The sequence below is a fragment of the Coregonus lavaretus genome (genome assembly GCF_964263955.1).
Source record: "Coregonus lavaretus genome assembly, chromosome: 27".
NCBI classification, from domain to species: domain Eukaryota; kingdom Metazoa; phylum Chordata; class Actinopteri; order Salmoniformes; family Salmonidae; genus Coregonus; species Coregonus lavaretus.
In genome coordinates, this window is record NC_140014.1 from 38501049 (window position 1) to 38525386 (window position 24338).

Below are 24338 nucleotides of genomic sequence, written 5' to 3' on the forward strand. Positions count from 1 at the left end.
TACTCACTGGATCTTCAGGGGCACTGCCCTCCTCTGCCAACCTAATGAATGAACTAACTCAATACTAACTGTTTACACTAAAGCTATGAGTGAACTCATTACTAACTAATTAAAAACGAATTGAGAAAGACTTTCAAATAAATACATTATTATCAGCAGCAGTAAGGACTGTGAAACCTGAAATACTATGAACAATGTTTTTCTCATTTTCAAAACAATGAAAAGGTCTCAATAGTTGTTTAAACCTGAGGAGAGGAAGCCTGTGGTCCTCTGTAGCTCAATTGGTAGAGCACGGCGCTTGTAACGCCAGGGTAGTGGGTTCGATCCCCGGGACCACCCATACGTAAAAATGTATGCACACATGACTGTAAGTCGCTTTGGATAAAAGCGTCTGCTAAATGGCATATTATTATTATTATTATTATAAACATATTTGGTTGTCATACTTACAGTACTTAGACACACCGGGCCAACAGGACAAAGTCGCCCATTGGAACACATTATTGAAAGTACTACTCAGTTCCACAAATGATAGAAAGATATTTTCTCATTGACAGCTGCACAGCAGTATCAGACTAGCAGTACTCAAGTAGTTCTGTGTTTCCTCAGGGGTTCTGCCCCTTGATATGTCTTTATACCTTGCAGCAAAACAAATGGTCCATTCAAATCTGTCTCCGGAAGTATACAACAACATGACCTTGGGTTTATCTTTGATTTCAGAACATGAAATACTCTACGTTTCTTTGGTCTTGTTCAGGCATCATGCACAGTAGACGTGTACAGTATCAGTGCATTTTTTAATCCACAGTCACTTGGATTACAATAATAAAGATGTTTTATAGTCATACACCGGAAAGGTGCAGTGAAATGTGTTGTTTTACAGGGTCAGTCATAGTAGTACAGCAGCCCTGGAGCAAAATAAGAGTCACTCCCAACAACACTTCTCCTCTCAGAGCATCATCTCCTCAGAACAGAACATGTCCTCTGTGAAAAACACTCTTTGACATGATACAGTGTGTGGACCATTTAACTGCCCCGAGGACCATGATATAACGTGGTTATAGAAGTGTCTCTGTCCATCACAGAGTTGTCTCACGTTCCACAACAGGTGTGTGGGAGGTAAGTAGAAAGCTCTGCCTCTCCTCCTCTTCTACTGAGCCCTCCTCTGTGTGGACGGCCTGACCATTGCTCTCGTGTTGCACAGGTGGACATTCCTGGATGGTTGGCTACACATAAAAAATAAAATAAAAAAACTCACCTTGAGATAAGATAATGGACAATGTTTTGTAACCTTGATACAATAGCACATAGCTTTGTTAAAATGACCCTCACACAGACCCAAAACACTGTTGCTAGCCATAACGTGACAAAACAATATTACATATTTTTACTGAAGCCAGAGTTCAATCATTGAAGAAGGTGGGTTTTCCCACAATGCACTTTCAAAAGTGTGTGATTTACAAGCTGCTTTCCACACTTCCTGAAAGTGCAGTGTGGAATTCTTACTATCTGCAATCAATGATTGAATTTGATCCTGTGTATGTGAGCAGGGCCCCCTTTAGTGGTGTGTAATAGGAATGCATCATCGGCACATTTAGGAAGCAAACATTGTGGAATGTTGCCAATAGAAATGTCATGGATGGAACTGATTCCTTATTCTACATTTAAGAGAGATACATGTTTGTTCTACATAACATATTTATATCTGAACATTCCACAATGTTGTGCCCTGCTGAATGCAGCCCTGGAGACTATGGTGTCCAATAATAAATGCTTGTTTTTGTTGCAAAACGTTTTGCTGTGTTTTGCACAAATGAACACAACCCTGAACTGTGAGTGTGCTCTGTTGTCTTACCCTGTGCCCCAGTGGGGTGACGCAGCAAAGCTTCTGTTTGAGTTTATCTGGTACAATGAGTTTATCTGGTACAAAGAACAGCATGTTGCCCAACAGGGGATACAGAGTGCCTGGGGTCACCTCCTCCGCTTTCATTGGTCCTTAAATTAAAGATAAAAGCCAACCAATTAGATTCACTTCACTTGTTTCTGTAGGATCATCTGTGGAAGTTTGAGCGATCTGAGTGCATGTTTTGCTTTAGTTGAATGTATACTGATTGTAAGTTGCTCTGGGTAAGAGTGACTGCTAAATGACTAAAATGTAAATTTCTACCTGTGAGAAAGCTAACGATCAACCCTGTGATCACCACAGTGAAGGAGTTGAGAGCACTGTACCACATGAAGGACAAGGAGTAGAATCTCTGCAGACCCATTAGTCGGCTAAAGAAAAATTGAAAGACACCGTTATTGTAAAAATCACTAAATGTATTCACAAATTTGCATCTATGAGTAAACTAAGTGGAATATGTTCTGATTGGGAATTAAATACAAACAGACCTCAAAAATACAAATTTCAGTTTCGATGGATGAATAGTTACAGTATTGGCTCGGTTGTTCTTTGTTTCTTACCTGGGTGTAGCGGTGGGCATAGCAGTACTGATGAGTGCAGTCCCCATGGCTGTGGTGATGTTCCCTGAGAGTTGTACAACAGTACAGTTGAACTGAGACACAGCAGCAGGACCCCCAGAGGTACGGGTTACGATGCTCCCGATGCCCACCCAGAAGGCCATCACCAGGCCTGACCCCAACCCTACCAGGGCACCCTGGAGAAACGTCCAATCAAATGTATATAAACTCAGCAAAAAAAGAAACGTCTCACTGTCAACTGCGTTTATTTTCAGCAAACTTAACGTGTAAATATTTGTATGAACATAACAAGATTCAACAACTGAGACATAAACTGAACAAGTTCCACAGACATGTGACTAACAGAAATGGAATAATGTGTGCCTGAACAAAGGTGTGTGTGTGTGGGGGGGGGGGGTCAAAATCAAAAGTAACAGTCAGTATCTGGTGTGGCCACCAGCTGCATTAAGTACTGCAGTGCATCTCCTCCTCATGGACTGCACCAGATTTGCCAGTTCTTGCTGTGAGATTTTACCCCACTCTTCCACCAAGACACCTGCAAGTTCCCGGACATGTCTGGGGGGAATGGCCCCAGCCCTCACCCTCCGATCAAACAGGTCCCAGACGTGCTCAATGGGATTGAGATCCGGGCTCTTCGTTGGCCATGGCAGAACACTGACATTCCTGTCTTGCAGGAAATCACACACAGAACGAGCAGTATGGCTGGTGGCATTGTCATGCTGGAGGGTCATGTCAGGATGAGCCTGCAGGAAGGGTACCACATGAGGGAGGAGGATGTCTTCCCTGTAACGCACAGCGTTGAGATTGCCTGCAATGACAACAAGCTCAGTCCGATGACGCTGTGACACACCGCCTCAGACCATGACGGAACCTCCACCTCCAAATCGATCCCGCTCTAGAGTACAGGCCTTGGTGTATCCGACCATCACCCCGGTGAGACAAAACCGCGACTCATCAGTGAAGAGCACTTTTTGCCAGTCCTGTCTGGTCCAGCGACGGTGGGTTTGTGCCCATAGGCGACGTTGTTGCCGGTGATGTCTGGTGAGGACCTGCCTTACAACAGGCCTACAAGCCCTCAGTCCAGCCTCTCTCAGCCTATTGAGGACAGTCTGAGCACTGATGGAGGGATTGTGCGTTCCTGGTGTAACTCGGGCAGTTGTTGTTGCCATCCTGTACCTGTCCCGCAGGTGTGATGTTCAGATGTACCGATCCTGTGCAGGTGTTGTTACACGTGGTCTGCCACTGCGAGGACGATCAGCTTTCCGTCCTGTCTCCCTGTAGCGTTGTCTTAGGCGTCTCACAGTACGGACATTGCAATTTATTGCCCTAGCCACATCTGCAGTCCTCATGCCTCCTTGCAGCATGCCTAAGGCACGTTCACGCAGATGAGCAGGGACCTTGGGCATCTTTCTTTTGTTTTCATAACTGTGACCTTAATTGCCTACCGTCTGTAAGCTGTTAGTGTCTTAACGACCGTTCCACAGGTGCATGTTCATTAATTGTTTATGGTTCATTGAACAAGCATGGGAAACAGTGTTTAAACCCTTTACAATGAAGATCTGTGAAGTTATTTGGATTTTTACGAATTATCTTTGAAAGACAGGGTCCTGAAAAAGGGATGTTTCTTTTTTTGCTGAGTTTATTAAGCCCTTTTCACACCAGAAGTGTTCCCCAAGGGGTTTTACAGTAACCCGGCCTAGCAAGGAAAACAAACGCAGAGGCACAGAAATGCATTCTACTGGGTTCTGTGTGGTTCAGTTGGTAAGAGCGTGACGCTAGGTTTGATTCCCGCAGGAATCACATTCACATACTAAAAATGTATGCACTCCCTGTATACATTGAGTACTTACGGTAGAGTTAGCCCAAGGGAAGAACAACCCGAGACAGAAGACGCCCAGAAGAGGACCACCAACCATTCCAAATATTTTGAAAGCAGCCTTGAATTGAAATAAACACAAACATGTCAGAATCGGACAGAATATTTTAATTTGAACTATTTTAAAATGAACTCCGCAAACGGACGAGGCGGATGCGTCATCAATTATTTCCAAAATAATGTACAGAACGTCGAAGTTTAGCCCTTACATATCCAATTGTGTGCTTACCTGCAAAACGGAATCACTCATCAAGTGGGTTAGATAGGCCATAGCCAGGCACAGCAGTCCATATGAACATGCTAGTTCAGAAACAGAAAAAGTAAATGTTACTCTTTAGAATGATACGAGTGCTGTATTGTCTTAGAAAGCATGCTCTCACAGGTAAAGTGAGGAATGCATGATGTAGAACTTAAAAATAAGTTAAAAGATTCAGTAAACAGTAAGCAGGGCCCGTTCAGAAACAACCCATAGCCCCTACTTCCTAGGGCCTAACCCCTAGACTTGATCTGATCTACACAACCACTAGCCCCTAGCCACTCGATCTGATCTACATGAAGTGGCTAGGGCCCTAAGGGCTAGAGGGTAGGGGCTATGGACAGGGCACAGGATATTTCAACGTACCCAGTCCCTTGGAGAGCAGGGTGGACCTGGCCTCTGTCATGGAGGGGCAGTGTGGTTTGATCAGGTCCTCCATGGTCACTGTGGCCAGAGAGTTAAAGGCTGATGAGATGGTGCTGTGGAGACAGACATAAAACTCAGCCACAACACCAAACCACCCTTCTGATACTGTGATTCTGCTTGTTCTGGAGGGCTAGGCTGGGTTACTGTAAAGCCCTTTGTCACAAGTGTTGGAAAAAGAGTGTTAGAAATATTGATTGATTGACTGATTGACATGCCTGAGAGCTGCACTAAACAGGCAGCAGACAAACAGTCCAGACAGGCCAGGTAGACCCTGCAGCATGTCCATCACAAAGTATAACACCATCTGTGGAGAGAGAGCACATTCTGGTTGGTGTACTGTATGTCAGAGCATGGCAATAGCAACACCAGGGTTGTGGGTTCAATTCCCACTGGGGATCACATACATTTCATGACTTAACAGACGGTCATAAATAGTTTGCAGAAACTCTCCCTCTGGCTCGCTAGTATGGTAAGAAAGAAATATCTTCGTTACAGAGAGACTCTTGCCCCCTAAAAACTCTAACATCAAAAGATTGGACAGTGGAACATTGTTGTTGAGATCCAAATGTTTGGAATGGTCGGTGGGGATCTAAATAATAATTATTTTGTGATGTCATTAAGGATGGCATCAATAAATAACTAACTCGGAAAGTGTACATATTCTATCTATCAAGTTTACATCTAAATGTTGTATAAAATATATGATTAAGTACAAGAGTATTTTGATGAAGGTAGGAATGTGATTTTAGTCTTCTAATGAGAAAATCGTTTTTCATATAAACTATACACAGTGACTAGCCACGCCCCGAGTGACATCAGAGATAGTGTCATCACAATGGAACGCCTCTTTTACCCAGAGGGCATAAAAAGCCTTGAAAAACAAATCAACCTTCAGACCAGGACGCGTGAAGCTGTGGCTCCATGGCTTAAAATGGTTGGCACTCTACAGACCAGGACACGTGAAGCTGTGGCTCCATGGCTTAAAATGGTTGGCACTCTACAGACCAGGACGCGTGAAGCTGTGGCTCCATGGCTTAAAATGGTTGGCACTCCACAGACCAGGACGCGTGAAGCTGTGGCGCCATGTCTTAAAATGGTTGGCACTCTACAGACCAGGACGCGTGAAGCTGTGGCTCCATGGCTTAAAATGGTTGGCACTCTACAGACCAGGACGCGTGAAGCTGTGGCTCCATGGCTTAAAATGGTTGGCACTCTACAGACCAGGACGCGTGAAGCTGTGGCTCCATGGCTTAAAATGGTTGGCACTCTACAGACCAGGACGCGTGAAGCTGTGGCTCCATGGCTTAAAATGGTTGGCACTCTACAGACCAGGACGCGTGAAGCTGTGGCTCCATGGCTTAAAATGGTTGGCACTCTACAGACCAGGACGCGTGAAGCTGTGGCTCCATGGCTTAAAATGGTTGGCACTCTACAGACCAGGACGCGTGAAGCTGTGGCTCCATGGCTTAAAATGGTTGGCACTCCACAGACCAGGACGCGTGACGGTGGTGACTGAACGTTTAGAATGGTTCGAACTTTGAATCTAAGACCAGGAAGCGTGAAGCTATGGCTACAAGCTACAAATGGACAGTACCAAAACAAATGATCTAATGACTCTGTCTCTTCGCAGCAAAATCTGCAGAGCTGGGAAGATTGTACATACAGTGGGGGGAAAAAAGTATTTAGTCAGCCACCAATTGTGCAAGTTCTCCCACTTAAAAAGATGAGAGAGGCCTGTAATTTTCATCATAGGTACAGTGGGGAAAAAAAGTATTTAGTCAGCCACCAATTGTGCAAGTTCTCCCACTTAAAAAGATGAGAGAGGCCTGTAATTTTCATCATAGGTACACGTCAACTATGACAGACAAAATGAGAAAAAAAAATCCAGAAAATCACATTGTAGGATTTTTAATGAATTTATTTGCAAATTATGGTGGAAAATAAGTATTTGGTCAATAACAAAAGTTTCTCAATACTTTTTTATATACCCTTTGTTGGCAATGACACAGGTCAAACGTTTTCTGTAAGTCTTCACAAGGTTTTCACACACTGTTGCTGGTATTTTGGCCCATTCCTCCATGCAGATCTCCTCTAGAGCAGTGATGTTTTGGGGCTGTCGCTGGGCAACACAGACTTTCAACTCCCTCCAAAGATTTTCTATGGGGTTGAGATCTGGAGACTGGCTAGGCCACTCCAGGACCTTGAAATGCTTCTTACGAAGCCACTCCTTCGTTGCCCGGACGGTGTGTTTGGGATCATTGTCATGCTGAAAGACCCAGCCACATTTCATCTTCAATGCCCTTGCTGATGGAAGGAGGTTTTCACTCAAAATCTCACGATACATGGCCCCATTCATTCTTTCCTTTACACGGATCAGTCGTCCTGGTCCCTTTGCAGAAAAACAGCCCCAAAGCATGATGTTTCCACCCCCATGCTTCAGAGTAGGTATGGTGTTCTTTGGATGCAACTCAGCATTCTTTGTCCTCCAAACACGACGAGTTGAGTTTTTACCAAAAAGTTATATTTTGGTTTCATTTGACCATATGACATTCTCCCAATCCTCTTCTGGATCATCCAAATGCACTCTAGCAAACTTCAGACGGGCCTGGACATGTACTGGCTTAAGCAGGGGGACACGTCTGGCACTGCAGGATTTGAGTCCCTGGCGGCGTAGTGTGTTACTGATGGTAGGCTTTGTTACTTTGGTCCCAGCTCTCTGCAGGTCATTCACTAGGTCCCCCCGTGTGGTTCTGGGATTTTTGCTCACCGTTCTTGTGATCATTTTGACCCCACGGGGTGAGATCTTGCGTGGAGCCCCAGATCAAGGGAGATTATCAGTGGTCTTGTATGTCTTCCATTTCCTAATAATTGCTCCCACAGTTGATTTCTTCAAACCAAGCTGCTTACCTATTGCAGATTCAGTCTTCCCAGCCTGGTGCAGGTCTACAATTTTGTTTCTGGTGTCCTTTGGCAGCTCTTTGGTCTTGGCCATAGTGGAGTTTGGAGTGTGACTGTTTGAGGTTGTGGACAGGTGTCTTTTATACTGATAACAAGTTCAAACAGGTGCCATTAATACAGGTAACGAGTGGAGGACAGAGGAGCCTCTTAAAGAAGAAGTTACAGGTCTGTGAGAGCCAGAAATCTTGCTTGTTTGTAGGTGACCAAATACTTATTTTCCACCATAATTTGCAAATAAATTCATTAAAAATCCTACAATGTGATTTTTTGGATAAAAAAATTCTCAATTTGTCTGTCATAGTTGACGTGTACCTATGATGAAAATTACAGGCACCTCTCATCTTTTTAAGTGGGAGAACTTGCACAATTGGTGGCTGACTAAATACTTTTTCCCCCACTGTACATACCCCATATACATAACATTCTATTGGTAGCAAGAATTTTATATAATAATTTAAATTGAAAAATTCAACATTTTGAATCCGGCGTTGTTTTGCGTATCAGTTCATAAACACTATGCCATGGGATCAGTACGTCAAAAATCTCTTCCCAACTATTTTGCAATCTATATGGGACGGCTGTCAATCTTTTGGTCCTTAAATGAAACTGGTATACTTTTTTATTTATCACAGTTTTCTTTAACCAATTATGTTCTTTAATGCAGGGCCGACAGACAAGTTCCTTACTTTTACCCCCTTCCACTTTCCTCTTCCATTTTTGCGGTAATGCTGCAATTATTCGGTTGTAATTTTGGGTAGAGCAGATATTTCCATATGTTTTTGTTAGCTGCATGTGCGACATAACTCCACCAGTCCTACCGATGATATAATTTACAAAGTATATATATATATATAAAGGGTTTTTATTAATTAGTATATTTGGGTTTAACCACAATATTTGTTGCATTATTTGTTCTGTCGTTTCTGGAGGATTACATTGAAATTGCAACCAACTTTCTATGGCTTGTTTTAGAAATACTGATATTTGGGAGATTATTTCCTTTTCAAATAACTGAAAGTGAGAGGTTGTAATCTGAATAAAGGGAAAAAGGCCATTCTTGAACATTGGGTGAGACAATCTTACTAATTTGCTAGAGAACCAGTTCAGATTTAAGTATAACTTTTGTATGACTGAAGCTTTTAGTGATATGTCTAATGCTTTAATATTTAATAATTTCTGTCCTCCAAATTCATATTCATTATATAAATAGGCCCATTTAATTTTGTCTGGCTTGCCGTTCCAAATAAAAGAAATGTCTCATATAATTTAAAAAACTGTTCGCTAGGCGTAGGCAAGACCATAAGCAAATAGGTAAACTGGGATAATACTAAAGAGTTAATCAGGGTGATTTTTCCACAAATTGAAAGGTATTTACCTTTCCATGGTAGCAAGATCTTATCTATTTTTGCTAGCTTTCTATTAAAATGTATTGGAGTGAGATCATTTATTTCATTTGGGATATGTATTCCGAGTATATCCACATCACCATCAGACCATTTTATTGGTAAACTACATGGTAATGTAAAAAATGTATTTCTTAGTCATCGAATACGTAATATAGTACATTTATCATAATTTGGTTGTGATCCAGAGAGGTTAGAAAATGTATCTAGATCCTCTATGAGGCTGTGGAGGGATTCAAGTTGTGTATTTAAAAGAAAACATGAATCATCAGCATACAATGACACCTTTGTTTTTAAGCCCTGGATTTCTAATCCCTTGATATTATTGTTGGATCTGATTTTAATGGCTAACATCTCGATGGCCATAATAAATAGATATGCCGATAGTGGACAACCTTGTTTCACTCCTCTTGACAGTTTAAAACTTTCTGAGAAATAGCCATAATTTACTATTTTACTCCTAGGGTTACTACACATGATTTTAACCCAATTTATAAAAGAGATTCTCCACCAAAGTTAGGGTTCTTGCAGGTTCAAGGATTATGCGACGTTCAGAATGAGACTGATGAGGTAATATAATAATATAATAATAATATAATAATAATATAATATATAATAATAATATAATAATAATATAATATGCCATTTAGCAGACGCTTTTATCCAAAGCGACTTACAGTCATGCGTGCATACATTTTTTTGTGTATGGGTGGTCCCGGGGATCGAACCCACTACCTTGGCGTTACAAGCGCCGTGCTCTACCAGCTGAGCTACAGAGGACCAGGTAATGATTTAATAAGTGACTGTTATCGATATATAACACACATATATATATATATATATATATATATCTCTTCTAAGAGTTTAATTCGGGAGATGGTAACTCGTTAAACAACTTATTCTGTGGTGCCCCAAATTCCTAATGAGTTAATTGTTACATGATTAATTTAATCGAGTGACATTAAATATAGTTAGTTGATTCGATAAATAACAGTCATCACATGAATCCAAGTCACGTCACAACACTGTACTGTCCGCCATTTTGGATAAAAGCATCTGCTGCTGACTGCTAAGTGGCATATTACTTCATCCACAAACTATAATACTTTAATACTGTAATGATGCACTCCAGATGACCAAAACACACACACACACCTACTGACCTCATTTTTTGATAAGACACCTAGATTGTGGAAATTGTCCTCCCCACAGTAGCGTGCGAACATGACCAGCCCCATGACACAGCTCAGAGCTAGAGCTAACTGTAGAAAGGGAAACACCATGTAGCAAGACCTGTAGAAAACACAGAGGAATCACAATCCACCAGAGGAGGAAAATAACACTTCTTCTAATATACATTTTGTTTGAGCAGAGCTGTAAAGTAACTTGCATGCATAAAATAAAGTGCTAATAACATGGTAATAGTATATTAACAAGTTATAAGACATAATACATGGACCTTATCTCTCTCTAATTGATGTATCTCTATGGTCTTACATGACGGCATCCCTCTCGGTCTTGGCGCTGAGGTATCTCTGAACCTGGGCCTGGTTGACCCCGTACAGAGACAACATCAGGAAGACCCCCCCCACCCCCAGGGTCCAGAACGTGTACTCCATCGTAGGGTCAGGGTTCAGGCTGGCGAACAGACATGTCAAGAGGGTGAACATCTAATTGGAATATTAGAACTGGAACACTGGAATTGGAACATGGGATTTAAGATGTCCTTAAAACCCAACTTTAAACTAGATTGCCAGTCATCGCTTGAATACATGAAAATAGTGACCAGTCCACTCACTCTATGCCAGAGATGCGGTTCCCCTCTGAGACCTTCCTCCAGACCTCTGCCACCCCCCCAGTCTGCTGGACCCCCACCACGATGACCGCTAGCTGGCCTGCAAACATCACTAAGGTCTGGAAGACATCTGTCCAGATCACTGCCTTCAGGCCTCCCTGTCAGGACCAGGCACAACACACAGAGACACAATCACAGAGCCTATTATCATATAATCGATAATAGACAGTACTGTGCAGCCGTCTTCATCGACCTGGCCAAGGCTTTCGACTCTGTCAACCACCGCATTCTTATTGGCAGACTAAATAGCCTTGGTTTCTCAAATGACTGCCTCGCCTGGTTCACCAACTACTTCTCAGATAGAGTTCAATGTGTCAAATCGGAGGGCCTGTTGTCTGGACCTATGGCAGTCTCTATGGGGGTGCCACAGGGTTCAATTCTTGGGCCGACTCTTTTCTCCGTGTATATCAATGATGTCGTTTTTGCTGCTGGTGACTCTCAGATCCACCTCTACCCAGACGACACCATTTTGTATACATCTGGCCCTTCATTGGACACTGTGTTAACAAACCTCCAAACGAGCTTCAATGCCATACAACACTCCTTCAGTAGCCTCCAACTGCTCTTAAACACTAGTAAAACTAAATGCATGCTCTTCAATCGAACGCTGCTGGCACCCGCCCACCCGACTAGAATCACTACTCTCGACGGGTCTGACCTAGAGTATGTGGACAACTACAAATACCTAGGTGTCTGGTTAGACTGTAAACTCTCCTTCCAGACTCACATTAAGAATCTCCAATCCAAAGTTAAATCTAGAATCGGCTTCCTATTTCGCAACAAAGCCTCCTTCACTCATGCTGCCAAACATGCCCTCGTAAAACGGACTATCCTACCGATCCTCGACTTCGGCGATGTCATTTACAAAATAGCCTCCAACACTCTACTCAGCAAATTGGATGTAGTCTATCACAGTGCCATCCGTTTAGTCTCCAAAGCCCCATACACTACCGACCACTGTGACCTGTACGCTCTTGTTGGCTGGTCCTCACTACATGTTCGTCTTCAAACCCACTGGCTCCAGGCCATCTATAAATCACTGCTAGGCAAATCCCCGCCTTATCTTAGCTCATTGGTCACCCTAGCAGCACCCACCCGTAGTCTGCGCTCCAGCAGGTATATCTCACTGGTCATCCCCAAAGCCAACACCTCCTTTGGCCGCCATTCCTTCCAGTTCTCTGCTGCCAATGACTGGAACGAATTGCAAAAATCTCTGAAGCTGGAGACTTATCTCCCTCACTAACTTTAAGCATCAGTTGTCAGAGCACCTTACCGATCACTGCACCTGTACACAGCCCATTTGAAATTAGCCCACCCAACTACCTCATCCCTATATTGTTATTTATTTTGCACCCCAGTATCTCTATTTGCACATAATCTCTTGCACATCTAGCATTCCAGTGTTAATACTAATTGTAATTATTTTGCACTATAGCCTATTTATTGCCTTACCTCCATAACTTGCTACATTTGCACACACTGTATATATATTTTCTGTTGTATTTTTGACTTTATGTTTGTTTTACCCCATATGTAACTCTGTGTTGTTGTTTTTAATCGCACTGCTTTGCTTTATCTTGGCCAGGTCGCAGTTGTAAATGAGAACTTGTTCTCAACTGGCTTACCTGGTTAAATAAAGGTGAAATAAATAAAATAAAAAAATATGTGACCGACCGGCTCGATTCGGGATTATGTAGCAAAATTCGAAATTGTGTTTTTTACATTGGATAAAAGTAGAGTGACTCAGAGCTAGAAAATGGTATATCATACACTACAGATGAGGAACATTGAGAAAGTAATTCTGCTTTGAATGTTGATAATCTAGTAACTTCACTTTTGAGAAAATGGCCCTTTAATGTTTTGGTAAACCTACTGGAGACCTCTTCTTTGTCTACACCCGTTCAGCATCGTTCACACCCTCTTAAGCCTTAGCCCCACCCATCTCTTTAAGGATTCACATGTGAGGCAATGTACTAAACAACCAAAGATTTCAAGACTAAAGGCTGGTTTATACTACGGGTGTGTTCATACATTTGATCTGGAGTGCCAGAGTGCGCTCTGGGCGTTCATAAACTCAGTGCGTTCTCAGATTGTCCGTTTGTAAATTCAGAGCATTTTGCTCTCGGAGTGTTGAGCGCGCCCTGGACACTCTGGCCGAGGAGTAGGGTTCTGGAACGTTCTGACCTAACAACAGCAGTCAAGCACCCAAGCTAAATGAATAACGTTGGCTAGCTACTTCTAGACACAAATGAGAGAACAGCTCACTCTGACCATTTTACTCGCCCTAGCAGAGCTGGTTAGGCTGTTTTTATGTTATCTAGAGCATTGGGGACTTACTGTGCTGCTGGCAACAATTTAATTACGCTTTTTTGCCAACGTTTACTGACACCGGCCATATTCAACAGGTGTTGAGCGTTTGTAAATTCGTCAGTTATTCCAAGCGAATTTACCAGCTACATCTATCGACAGTTGTCGCAGTGACACCATGAACATTCTATTGAAATGGTTACTTGCATAGTGGAGTCTTTTGTTTAGACATGTAGCTAGCTAGCTAAACGATTAACCATAATCCGAACTCATAACGTTCCTACCCTGCATGAATCTGCAGGTAACTAACCAACCAAGTTCAATGTTAGCTAGCTAGCTAACATTAGGCTATAACTAGCAATGCAAATGGCCCTGAGATACGAATAATATTACTACACAGTCAGATCATACACGTAACGTTAGCTAGTGAGCCAGCCAGCTAACGTTAGCTAGCTAGTTAACATTATGCTTTAACTTGAAATGAAAACGACTTTGACAAAATTAGAAATGTGTAATATCTGAAAATGTAGCTAGCTAGACTATTTTACCCGTATACATGGATGGACACTTCTCCTTCTCTGTCACGGATACCATGGTTGCACTTAGTTTGAAAATGTAATGTTAATCCGGAGACAGATGTTTTATACAACAGCCTTCTGTGTGTTCTCTTTTCGACTCCCTCTGCATATTTGCAATCAAACAGCAGAATTTTCTCCATCTCTTTAGCTATCATACTCTAATTCCACCGGGCATTCCACTGATTTCAAAACTCGGTCCTCCAGAAAGTGGAGAGCAACACTTTTGCAGTTCTACTATGTGATATCTTTCCAAAAAAGCAGCGTTAGAAAGGATTACCTACACATACTGACCAGCTCATGTTATAGACAGAAGCGTGATACATGGCAGACCAATCCGAACTCATCTCTCGGCATGTGCAGCCCACCCATTATTTGTGCCAATCATGACTAGCGGGAAGGTTCCTGTCTTTCTTCCGTGGCTAAACCAACTAGGCTTGTAATTTAACCATTTTATTCGTATTTACAGATGGCATACAAGTTTGTTATTAAGGCACATGAAAGTTGCCATGTCCCAGAAGGCATTTATGCCCAAAAACCTTTTTTAAAACTGTTACTTTTTTTAAACCCATTTTATCATTCATTTTTATATTTATTTTATTTGTTTCCTTATTTAAACATTTTTTTATTTGTATTTTATTAACAACAAATCAATACAAAAAGTACCTGGGGGAACACAAGTATATATAAAGAATATACAGTGGGGGAAAAAAGTATTTAGTCAGCCACCAATTGTGCAAGTTCTCCCACTTAAAAAGATGAGAGAGGCCTGTAATTTTCATCATAGGTACAGTGGGGGAAAAAAGTATTTAGTCAGCCACCAATTGTGCAAGTTCTCCCACTTAAAAATATGAGAGAGGCCTGTAATTTTCATCATAGGTACACGTCAACTATGACAGACAAAATGAGAAAAAAAATCCAGAAAATCACATTGTAGGATTTTTTATGAATTTATTTGCAAATTATGGTGGAAAATAAGTATTTGGTCAATAACAAAAGTTTCTCAATACTTTGTTATATACCCTTTGTTGGCAATGACACAGGTCAAACGTTTTCTGTAAGTCTTCACAAGGTTTTCACACACTGTTGCTGGTATTTTGGCCCATTCCTCCATGCAGATCTCCTCTAGAGCAGTGATGTTTTGGGGCTGTCGCTGGGCAACACAGACTTTCAACTCCCTCCAAAGATTTTTTGTTGGCAAAGTATATAATTGTCTTAAAATATAGTGAAATTTATTTTTTTAAGGTAAGCAAATGTGGTGTTCTGTTTGTAACTTTACATTTGTGAATATGAAATTTGGCCGAAAGAATAATGAAATTAATTACATAAAATTGTTTCAACTTATTTCTATCGTAAGTAAAGAATCCAAGCAGTACATCTTTCCATAATAGTGTAAAATCTTCATAAATGCGTTCAATTATAAATCTACTGATGTCTTGCCACAGATTCCTTACATGAATACAATGTTTCTGGGTGGTCATTACAAAAGGTACAATTTGAATTTATGTTTTTATTAAACTTCTTCATATAGTGGTTGGCAGGATAATATTTATGAATATTTTTCAAATAAACTTCCTTAAATTGTGTTAATAAGTAGGTCTATGTGTGGCAACATCCAAACTTGTTTCCAACAGATATTATCAATAAAACCATTCCAATAAGGCATGACATAAGGTAGAGAGATACAACATCCTGTTGAAACAAGGCTCGTATTGCTCTATTGTTGTTGAATGGACTAAAAGAAAAACACATCTTTCCTACTGATGAGTCAACAGGGTTAATCGTAGGTGTGTTCTGAGGGTCTTGACACGTTCCTGAATAATAAAGCAACACCTGAGGGAATGGCATCTAAAACAATTGCAAAATCTTTAGGTGTTACAGGGATCTTGTAAAAATGATAATAATTCCTCATAATTAAGTAAAAGACCCTCTGCATTTACAAGTTGTCTCACCAATAGGATATTATTTTGGAAACCAATATTTTAAAAACGAAGTATTTTTGTAAAATATGTCCCGGTTATTCCATATATAATATCTGTGTGGAGAAAAACTATGCTTATAAATTAAGGACCATGAAAAGAAAACCTGCCGATGAAAAGCACAGTTTCACTGGAACTTTGTCAAAATTATAATTGCAAACCAAATTGAAGTTAAGGCCACCAAAAGTAGAGAAAAAAGTTTACATTCAAATGGCTCTCCTGTGAAGTAGTGACGTGTGACATAACGCCTAGTTTCCTAAAACGAGTCGAATGAACTGGCTTGCGAAATTATTCACCACCCTTGGCATTTTTCCTATTTTGCTGCCTTACAACCTGGAATTAAAATGGATTTTTTGGGGGTTTGTATCATTTGATTTAAACAACATGCCTACCACTTTGAAGATGCAAAATATTTTTTATTGTGAAACAAACAAGAAATAAGACAGAAAAACAGAAAACCTGAGCTTGCATAACTATTCATTCCCCCCCTCCCACCTCCGTCCCAGTCTCAAATATCTGGAAGACTGAAACAGGTTTCCCTCAAGAATTTCCCTGTATTTAGCGCCATCCATCATGCTTTTCAATTCTATACCCCCCGTGGGAAACGAACCCACAACCCTGGCGTTGCAAACGCCATGCTCTACGAACTGAGCTACATCCCCTGCCGGCCATTCCCTCCCCTACCCTAGACGACGCTGGGCCAATTTTGTGCTGCCCCATGGGTCTCCCGGTCGCGGCCGGCTGCGACAGAGCCTGGATTCGAACCAGGATCTCTAGTGGCACAGCTAGCACTGCGATGCAGTGCCTTAGACCACTGCGCCACTCGGGATGCTGCCACCACCATGCTTTACTGTGGGGATGGTGTTCTCGGGGTGATGAGAGGTGTTGAGTTTGCGCCAGACATAGCGTTTTCCTTGATGGCCATAAAGCTCAATTTTAGTCTCATCTGACCAGAGTACCTTCTTCCATATGTTTGGGGAGTCTCCCACATGACTTTTGGCGAACACCAAATGTGTTTGCTTATTTCTTTTTTTTAAGCAATGGCTTTTTTCTGGCCACTCTTCCGTAAAGCCCAGCTCTGTGGACTGTACGGCTTAAAGTGGTCCCATGGCCCTTAAATTGGTCCTGTGGAGCTTTGCAGCTCCTTCAGGGTTATCTTTGGTCTCTTTGTTGCCTCTCTGATTAATGCCCTCCTTGCCTGGTCCGTGAGTTTTGGTGTGCGGCCCTCTCTTGGCAGGTTTGTTGTGGTGCCACATTCTTTCCATTTTTTAATAATGGATTTAATAGTGCTCCGTGGGATGTTCAAAGTTTCAGATATTTATTTTATAACCAAATCCTAATCTGTACTTCTCCACAACTTTGTCCCTGACCTGTTTGGAGAGCTCCTTGGTCTTCATGGTGCCGCTTGCTTAGTGGTGCCCCTTGCTTAGTGGTGTTGCAGACTCTGGGGCCTTTGAAACCAGTTATTTTTTTCATTTCACTTCACCAATTTGGACTATTTTGTGTATGTCGATTACATGAAATCCAAATAAAAATCAATTTAAATTACAGGATGTAATGGAACAAAATAGGAAAAACGCCAAAGTGGATTAATACTTTTGCAAGGCACTGTATAGGCTTCAAGCTAATAATGGCTGATGTGATATCGAAAGATTTTAAGAAACATTTTACTTCGGGAATTACATTTCATAATGTCAACATTACACAAAACGTTTTTCATGGGTAAATGTTGTGTAAGTCTTTTAATTATGTAATATTTGCAGTTCTTTTTTTTACCCTTGTGTAGTAACAGCTTCATTTCAAACTCTGAAAATGACTATGAACAACTTACCAGAGTTGTATACAGTGTACACACCAGTCCAGTTGCCAGCACTGCTCCCCATAAATTAAAGCCAGTAACTATGGGGAAGCATGAAACAAAATTAAGCAACCTTTACTCCAACATATTGCACAATTCTAAATAACCTACTCAAGGCACAAAACACAGTACCATTTCTGGAGCTGAAATGGTGTAGTCCCAACACATTATTTCCTAGTTTTTTTGTCAAGAGTGTTAGACCCGTAGGGCCAGTTTCCCAGACACACATTAAGCCTAGTAGTCCTGAGCTGTGTTCAAATACCCATACTAACATACTGTATACTACATACGTAATAAGTATATACTACATACTATTAGTTAATTTTAGTATACTGTAAACGAACGGTATCCTTTCAGTTGTGCGTACTAGCGCTATGTCTGTCTACAGGAAGTTGATGCTCTTGCTAGCTTGTTAGCGTAACACAAAATCGATTTCGGTGTGTTGGTAAATTCAATCTGGAGTGCCAGAGTGCTAAGAATGACGTGAATAATCAAGTCAATAAACGTTGGGTAGTTAGTTAGATAGCATATAGTTAATATACTGGCAAGTTCGATGTATTAGTAGCCAACTAACGTTAGGTAGGTAGCTAGCTAACATACCGGTACATACTGCTGTAATGATATGCTATGCGGTTCGTAAGGATAGCGTAGCTAACAAATTGTCAGCCAACATAGCGTGTAACTTATTTGAAAAGTCATTACTTTATTACATTGCTCAATTTTTCTTAACATTTGTCATAATTAGTTAAAGCAATGAATTTGTATCCCCTCTCGTTGGACTTCGGCTGCATATTTTCCGATATTTTCTTCAAATCTGAAAACGTTGTGAAGCCACACACATTTTCAGAAGAATCGCATTATGGGCCCTAAAAGCACCGAAATAGTGTCCACTGCTTGTATACTTCGTATTTTGGCGAATGTAGTACGACATCCGGGAACGATTGGCATACTAACTATATCCATACTATGACCAATAAGCATACCAGGTATGCCTACCAGGTACAACCCTAAATCCGTAAACATGGGTACCCTCATAGATATCATCCTGACTAACTTACCCTCTAAATACACCTCCGCTGTCTTCAACCAGGATCTCAGCAATCACTGCCTTATTGCCTGCGTCCGTAACGGGTCCGCGGTCAAACGACCACCCCTCATCACTGTCAAACGCTCCCAAAAACACTTCAGCGAGCAGGCCTTCCTAATTGACCTGGCCCAGGTATCCTGGATGGATATAGATCTCATTCCGTCAGTAGAGGATGCCTGGTTGTTCTTTAAAAGTAATTTCCTCTCAATCTTAAATAAACATGCCCCATTCAAAAAATACAGAACTAAGAACAGATATAGCCCCTGGTTCTCCTCAGACTTGACTGCCCTTGACCAGCACAAAAACATCCTGTGGCGTACTGCATTAGCATCAAATAGCCCCCGCGATATGCAACTTTTCAGGGAAGTTAGGAACCAATATACACAAGCAGTTAGGAAAGCAAAGGCTAACTTTTTCAAACAGAAATTTGCATCCTGTAGCACGAACTCCAAAACGTTTTGGGACACTGTAAAGTCCATGGAAAATAAGAGCACTTCCTCCCAGCTGCCCACTGCACTGAGGCTAGGAAACACTATCACCACCGATAAATCTACAATAATCGAGAATTTCAACAAGCATTTTGCTACGGCTGGCCATGCTTTCCACCTGGCTACCACTACCCCGGCCACCAGCTCTGCACCCTCCGCTGCAACTTGCCCATGCCCCCCCCGCTTCTCCTTCACACAAATCCAGACAGCTGATGTTCTGAAAGAGCTGCAAAATCTGGACCCCTACAAATCATCTGGGCTAGACAATCTGGACCCTTTCTTTCTAAAACTAGCCGCCGAAATTGTCGCAACCCCTATTACTAGCCTGTTCAATCTCTCTTTCGTAACGTCTGAGATCCCCAGAGATTGGAAAGCTGCCGCGGTCATCCCCCTCTTCAAAGGGGGTGACACTCTAGATCCAAACTGTTACAGACCCATATCCATCCTGCCCTGCCTTTCAAAAGTTTTTGAAAGCCAAGTCAACAAACAGATCACCGACCATTTCGAATCCCACCGTACCTTCTCCGCTATGCAATCCGGTTTCCGAGCTGGTCATGGGTGCACCTCAGCCACGCTCAAGGTCCTAAACGATATTATAACCGCGATCGATAATAGACAGTACTGTGCAGCCATTTTCATTGACCTGGCCAAGGCTTTCGACTCTGTCAACCACCGCATTCTTATTGGCAGACTAAATAGCCTTGGTTTCTCAAATGACTGCCTCGCCTGGTTCACCAACTACTTCTCAGATAGAGTTCAATGTGTCAAATCGGAGGGCCTGTTGTCTGGACCTATGGCAGTCTCTATGGGGGTGCCACAGGGTTCAATTCTTGGGCCGACTCTTTTCTCTGTGTATATCAATGACGTCGCTCTTGCTGCTGGTGACTCTCAGATCCACCTCTACGCAGACGACACCATTTTGTATACATCTGGCCCTTCATTGGACACTGTGTTAACAAACCTCCAAACGAGCTTCAATGCCATACAACACTCCTTCAGTAGCCTCCAACTGCTCTTAAACACTAGTAAAACTAAATGCATGCTCTTCAACCGAACGCTGCTTGCACCCGCCCACCCGACTAGAATCACTACTCTCGACGGGTCTGACCTAGAGTATGTGGACAACTACAAATATCTAGGTGTCTGGTTAGACTGTAAACTCTCCTTCCAGACTCACATTAAGAATCTCCAATCCAAAGTTAAATCTAGAATCGGTTTCCTATTTCGCAACAAAGTCTCCTTCACTCATGCTGCCAAACATGCCCTCGTAAAGCTGACTATCCTACCGATCCTTGACTTCGGCGATGTCATTTACAAAATAGCCTCCAACACTCTACTCAGCAAATTGGATGTAGTCTATCACAGTGCCATCCGTTTAGTCTCCAAAGCCCCATATACTACCCACCACTGTGACCTGTACGCTCTTGTTGGCTGGTCCTCACTACATATTCGTCGCCAAACCCACTGGCTCCAGGCCATCTATAAATCACTGCTAGGCAAATCCCCGCCTTATCTTAGCTCATTGGTCACCATAGCAACACCCACCCGTAGTCTGCGCTCCAGCAGGTATATCTCACTGGTCATCCCCAAAGCCAACACCTCCTTTGGCCGCCATTCCTTCCAGTTCTCTGCTGCCAATGACTGGAACAAATTGCAAAAATCTCTGAAGCTGGAGACACTTATCTCCCTCACTAACTTTAAGCATCAGTTGTCAGAGCACCTTACCGATCACTGCACCTGTACACAGCCCATTTGAAATTAGCCCGCCCAACTACATCATCCCTATATCGTTATTTATTTTGCTCATTTGTACCCCAGTATCTCTATTTGCACATCATCTCTTGCACATCTATCATTCCAGTGTTAATACTAATTGTAATTATTTTGCACTATAGCCTATTTATTGCCTTACCTCCATAACTTGCTACATTTGCACACACTGTATATATATGTATTTCTGTTGTATTTTTTACTTTGTTTTGTTTTACCCCAAATGTAACTCTGTGTTGTTGTTTTTATCACACTGCTTTGCTTTATCTTGGCCAGGTCGCAGTTGTAAATGAGAACTTGTTCTCAACTGGTTTACCTGGTTAAATAAAGGTAAAATAAATAAAATAAATACAAAATTTACGTCACAAATAGTATGGTTAGTGCGTTTAGTCTGAGTATTCGAACACAGCTCTGGACTAAAAAGCTATTTTAACGGAGAATGTCCATTGAGAATGCTTTTTAGTTCTGTACTTCTTAATCTTTGTCTGGGAAACTGGCCATAAACCGCCCATAAAGTCTTATCACTGTCTGTAAATCCTAAAAGCATAAAAGAGCCTGAGTGACTGACCTGCATTGAGTGCTAGGGCTGGAGTGTACACACAAACAGCCATATAGATGACCTGCAAGAGATAGCAGTAGTCATCAGAGGAAAAACTGATAATCAACAATCTTCTCCTTGTTTTGGTCTTTATATTGCATCTGGTAAGGACCTTACCGTCTGAAAGATGAAGGTAACTGTTCCACAGATACGCACTGGTTTGCTGAACCGCAGTTCCAGATACTGAAAAGAAAAAGACCATCACTAAATGATGTGCACAGCAGTATATTCAGCACTTATTTCTCTGCAAGAAACCAAAACTATGGAAACGACTTAGCAGGGTTTAACAGCTGGGCCTATACATTTCAACTGGTATTACCCTACACATTCTAATTCCAAACATTTCTCTCCATCCGGAGCTAAGCTTGCAGAGAGAATAGCCTAGAGTACGTACCTGGTAAGCGCTGGTAAGATGCAGCCTGTAGAACACAGGAATGAAAATGTGTGCTGGAATGAATAGCCCCAGGATGTAAGCACAGCCTATGAACCAGTACTGAGTGCCATGGGTATAGATCTCTGCTGGCACACCCACTATAGCCACCGCTGATTGAAATGTAGCGATTAGTGACAGGGACACAGGGAGGCAGCTCATGCTCCGGTCCGCCAGCAGGAACTCCTGAGTGGTGCGCTGCCGACCCCCTGACAGGGCGTAGTACAGCCCTATGCCCATGGATGCCGCCAGCAAGAGGGCAAATATGACATAGTCGATAGTCGTGAAGTGCATTTGTGCCAAAGCATCCATCTTGGTGCCAGGGACCAGGATATGGCTACTATGGCTGAATGGGATGGAGGTAGAGGGACTCATCCGTAAGGAAATCCCAAGAGCTTTGCACAGACTTCAGACACACTAGAATTAAAATATGGGGGGGGGACGAAGACATGTTGATTAACTCGTAATGAAGCCTTTATTGGTACCTACCTACCTAACTACTCCCTCAAGAAAACGGAACATGGTTTGAGTATGATTAACTAGGTCTACATTGTTTGCCACAATAGATCTATATGACACAGTACACATAGTCAATGCAAGAAGCTTTCACATACCTCTCCTTCAGGCCCAGACATCCTTCAGGAAAAGAAAATACACTCAATTTGACAAGCAGGCAAAGTTGCCTCCACAAGAGTTCAGAAGTGATTTTCCATTACTGCTATTACCCTTGTCATCTTCATATCTCGGTGCCCATGAGTGAAATTCTGAAACAAAGCGCATGTCATGACTCCCACTGAAAATATGTTTGACCTTCAAGGTTAAAACAAGGGGGCGACAGAGAAAACATTAATCAATGGCCTTTGACAATGTTCTCAAAATGACTTTCAAGTGAACAATGGTGAATCAAAATACAGACAATGCATTCTTCTTCGTAAACCTTTCCTGCAGTCAAATGACCTAGTGGCCTCATTGTCGGAAAAGTATTAATATTTTTCATAATTTCATTATTAATTACCATTTTAAAAAATTAACTGCAGAAAATCGGGTGATTCTATGTCAAACGGTTTTGTTATATTTCAGTCTTCTGTGATGTAAATAAATGTAAATGTAGATGCAAACTCAAAATTCTATACATTTCAACTCTATATCTGAGATGGTACAGGTGTTTTCTTTTTTTAAAGCCCATAATCGTGTGTGAGGTGTATACTTTTGTTTGAAAGTAGATTAGTTTAAGACTACCAAGAAACACTGTGTGGCCCTGATTTAGCCCACTGCAGTAAAAGGATAACCGATAAAGCCTACTGTCGTGAGTCCGATAACATGCTGAGCGCAGAACAACCTCTCTGTCAACTTTACCCTGCATACCAGTTTGGTGAAATCCAAACATATATAGCCCCACAGTCCTTGCCTACGCATACAGTAGAACAACATGCACAATTGTCACTATTCTTACCTAGAAATAAGAAATAGCCACAGTAATGACAAATTCAATACATGTTACTGTCTTTTTGATAAAACAAATTATATTTAAGTTGGTTTTAGTTCAAATTACACATATACCCACTGACTGTACACCCTTACCTGGATAAGGTGTGGTGTAGAGTAGTTCCACTTCCAACCCAACACTTATTTATCTGTGTCTTTACCTGGATAAGGTGTGGTGCAGAGTAGTCCAACTTCCAATCCAACACTTTTATTTGTCTGTCTTGCATCATCCATGGCGACAGTGGTTGCTTCATTTAGTTATGCGTTCAAAACGTGGTTTGCTTTAGACCAGGCATCATCTCTGAATCTGATGATACTTGCCCCATAGGTGATCAGCGAAAATCAAAAGCCTGTCTCAAGCTTCTGATACTCAAGCTTTGTTTATGAAGTTATAGCTAATAAAGACGATTGTCTGAAAGACTACACATGGGGATGACTTCTACTACTTATTCTTCTTCGGAATCCATGACGTTCACACATTTTGTTTGTGCATGCCGCCACCTACT

General features: G+C 41.8%; 1 protein-coding gene across 4 annotated transcripts; it reads right to left on the reverse strand.

The window, feature by feature from the left end:
* Window positions 1-780: 780 nt before the first annotated feature.
* LOC311103045 (sodium-dependent multivitamin transporter-like) lies at window positions 781-24288 on the reverse strand. Of its 4 annotated transcripts, none has more exons than XM_084144549.1 (18): window positions 23994-24288; window positions 23073-23111; window positions 22962-22983; window positions 22312-22336; window positions 22035-22100; window positions 21888-21939; window positions 17948-18015; window positions 11199-11353; window positions 10898-11038; window positions 10564-10693; window positions 5255-5343; window positions 4980-5092; window positions 4587-4657; window positions 4332-4418; window positions 2464-2657; window positions 2168-2274; window positions 1856-1995; window positions 781-1226 (listed from the first exon to the last, which is right to left on the reverse strand). In XM_084144549.1, exons 1-18 carry the CDS (start codon window positions 24064-24066, stop codon window positions 1080-1082), a joined length of 1719 nt encoding a protein of 572 aa, XP_084000675.1. In that variant the 5' UTR covers window positions 24067-24288; the 3' UTR covers window positions 781-1079. The 4 variants fall into 4 exon arrangements, with proteins under 4 accessions (XP_084000675.1, XP_084000674.1, XP_084000672.1 ...); XM_084144548.1 differs by having other exon boundaries at window positions 22312-22764; window positions 23929-24076; XM_084144546.1 differs by having other exon boundaries at window positions 22312-22764; window positions 22962-23111; window positions 23929-24076.
* Between the last annotated feature and the right edge of the window lie 50 nt (window positions 24289-24338).

Coding starts and splice junctions, on each gene's coding strand:
- LOC311103045 (XM_084144548.1), bottom strand. CDS start 22,722: ATGAGTCCCTCTACCTCCATCCCATTCAGCCATAGTAGCCATATCCTG. Junction 4,658..4,979: donor CCTGCTCTCCAAGGGACTGG/GTACGTTGAAAT, acceptor TTTCTGAACTAG/CATGTTCATATGGACTGCTG. Junction 2,275..2,463: donor ATGCCCACCGCTACACCCAG/GTAAGAAACAAA, acceptor ATTTTTCTTTAG/CCGACTAATGGGTCTGCAGA.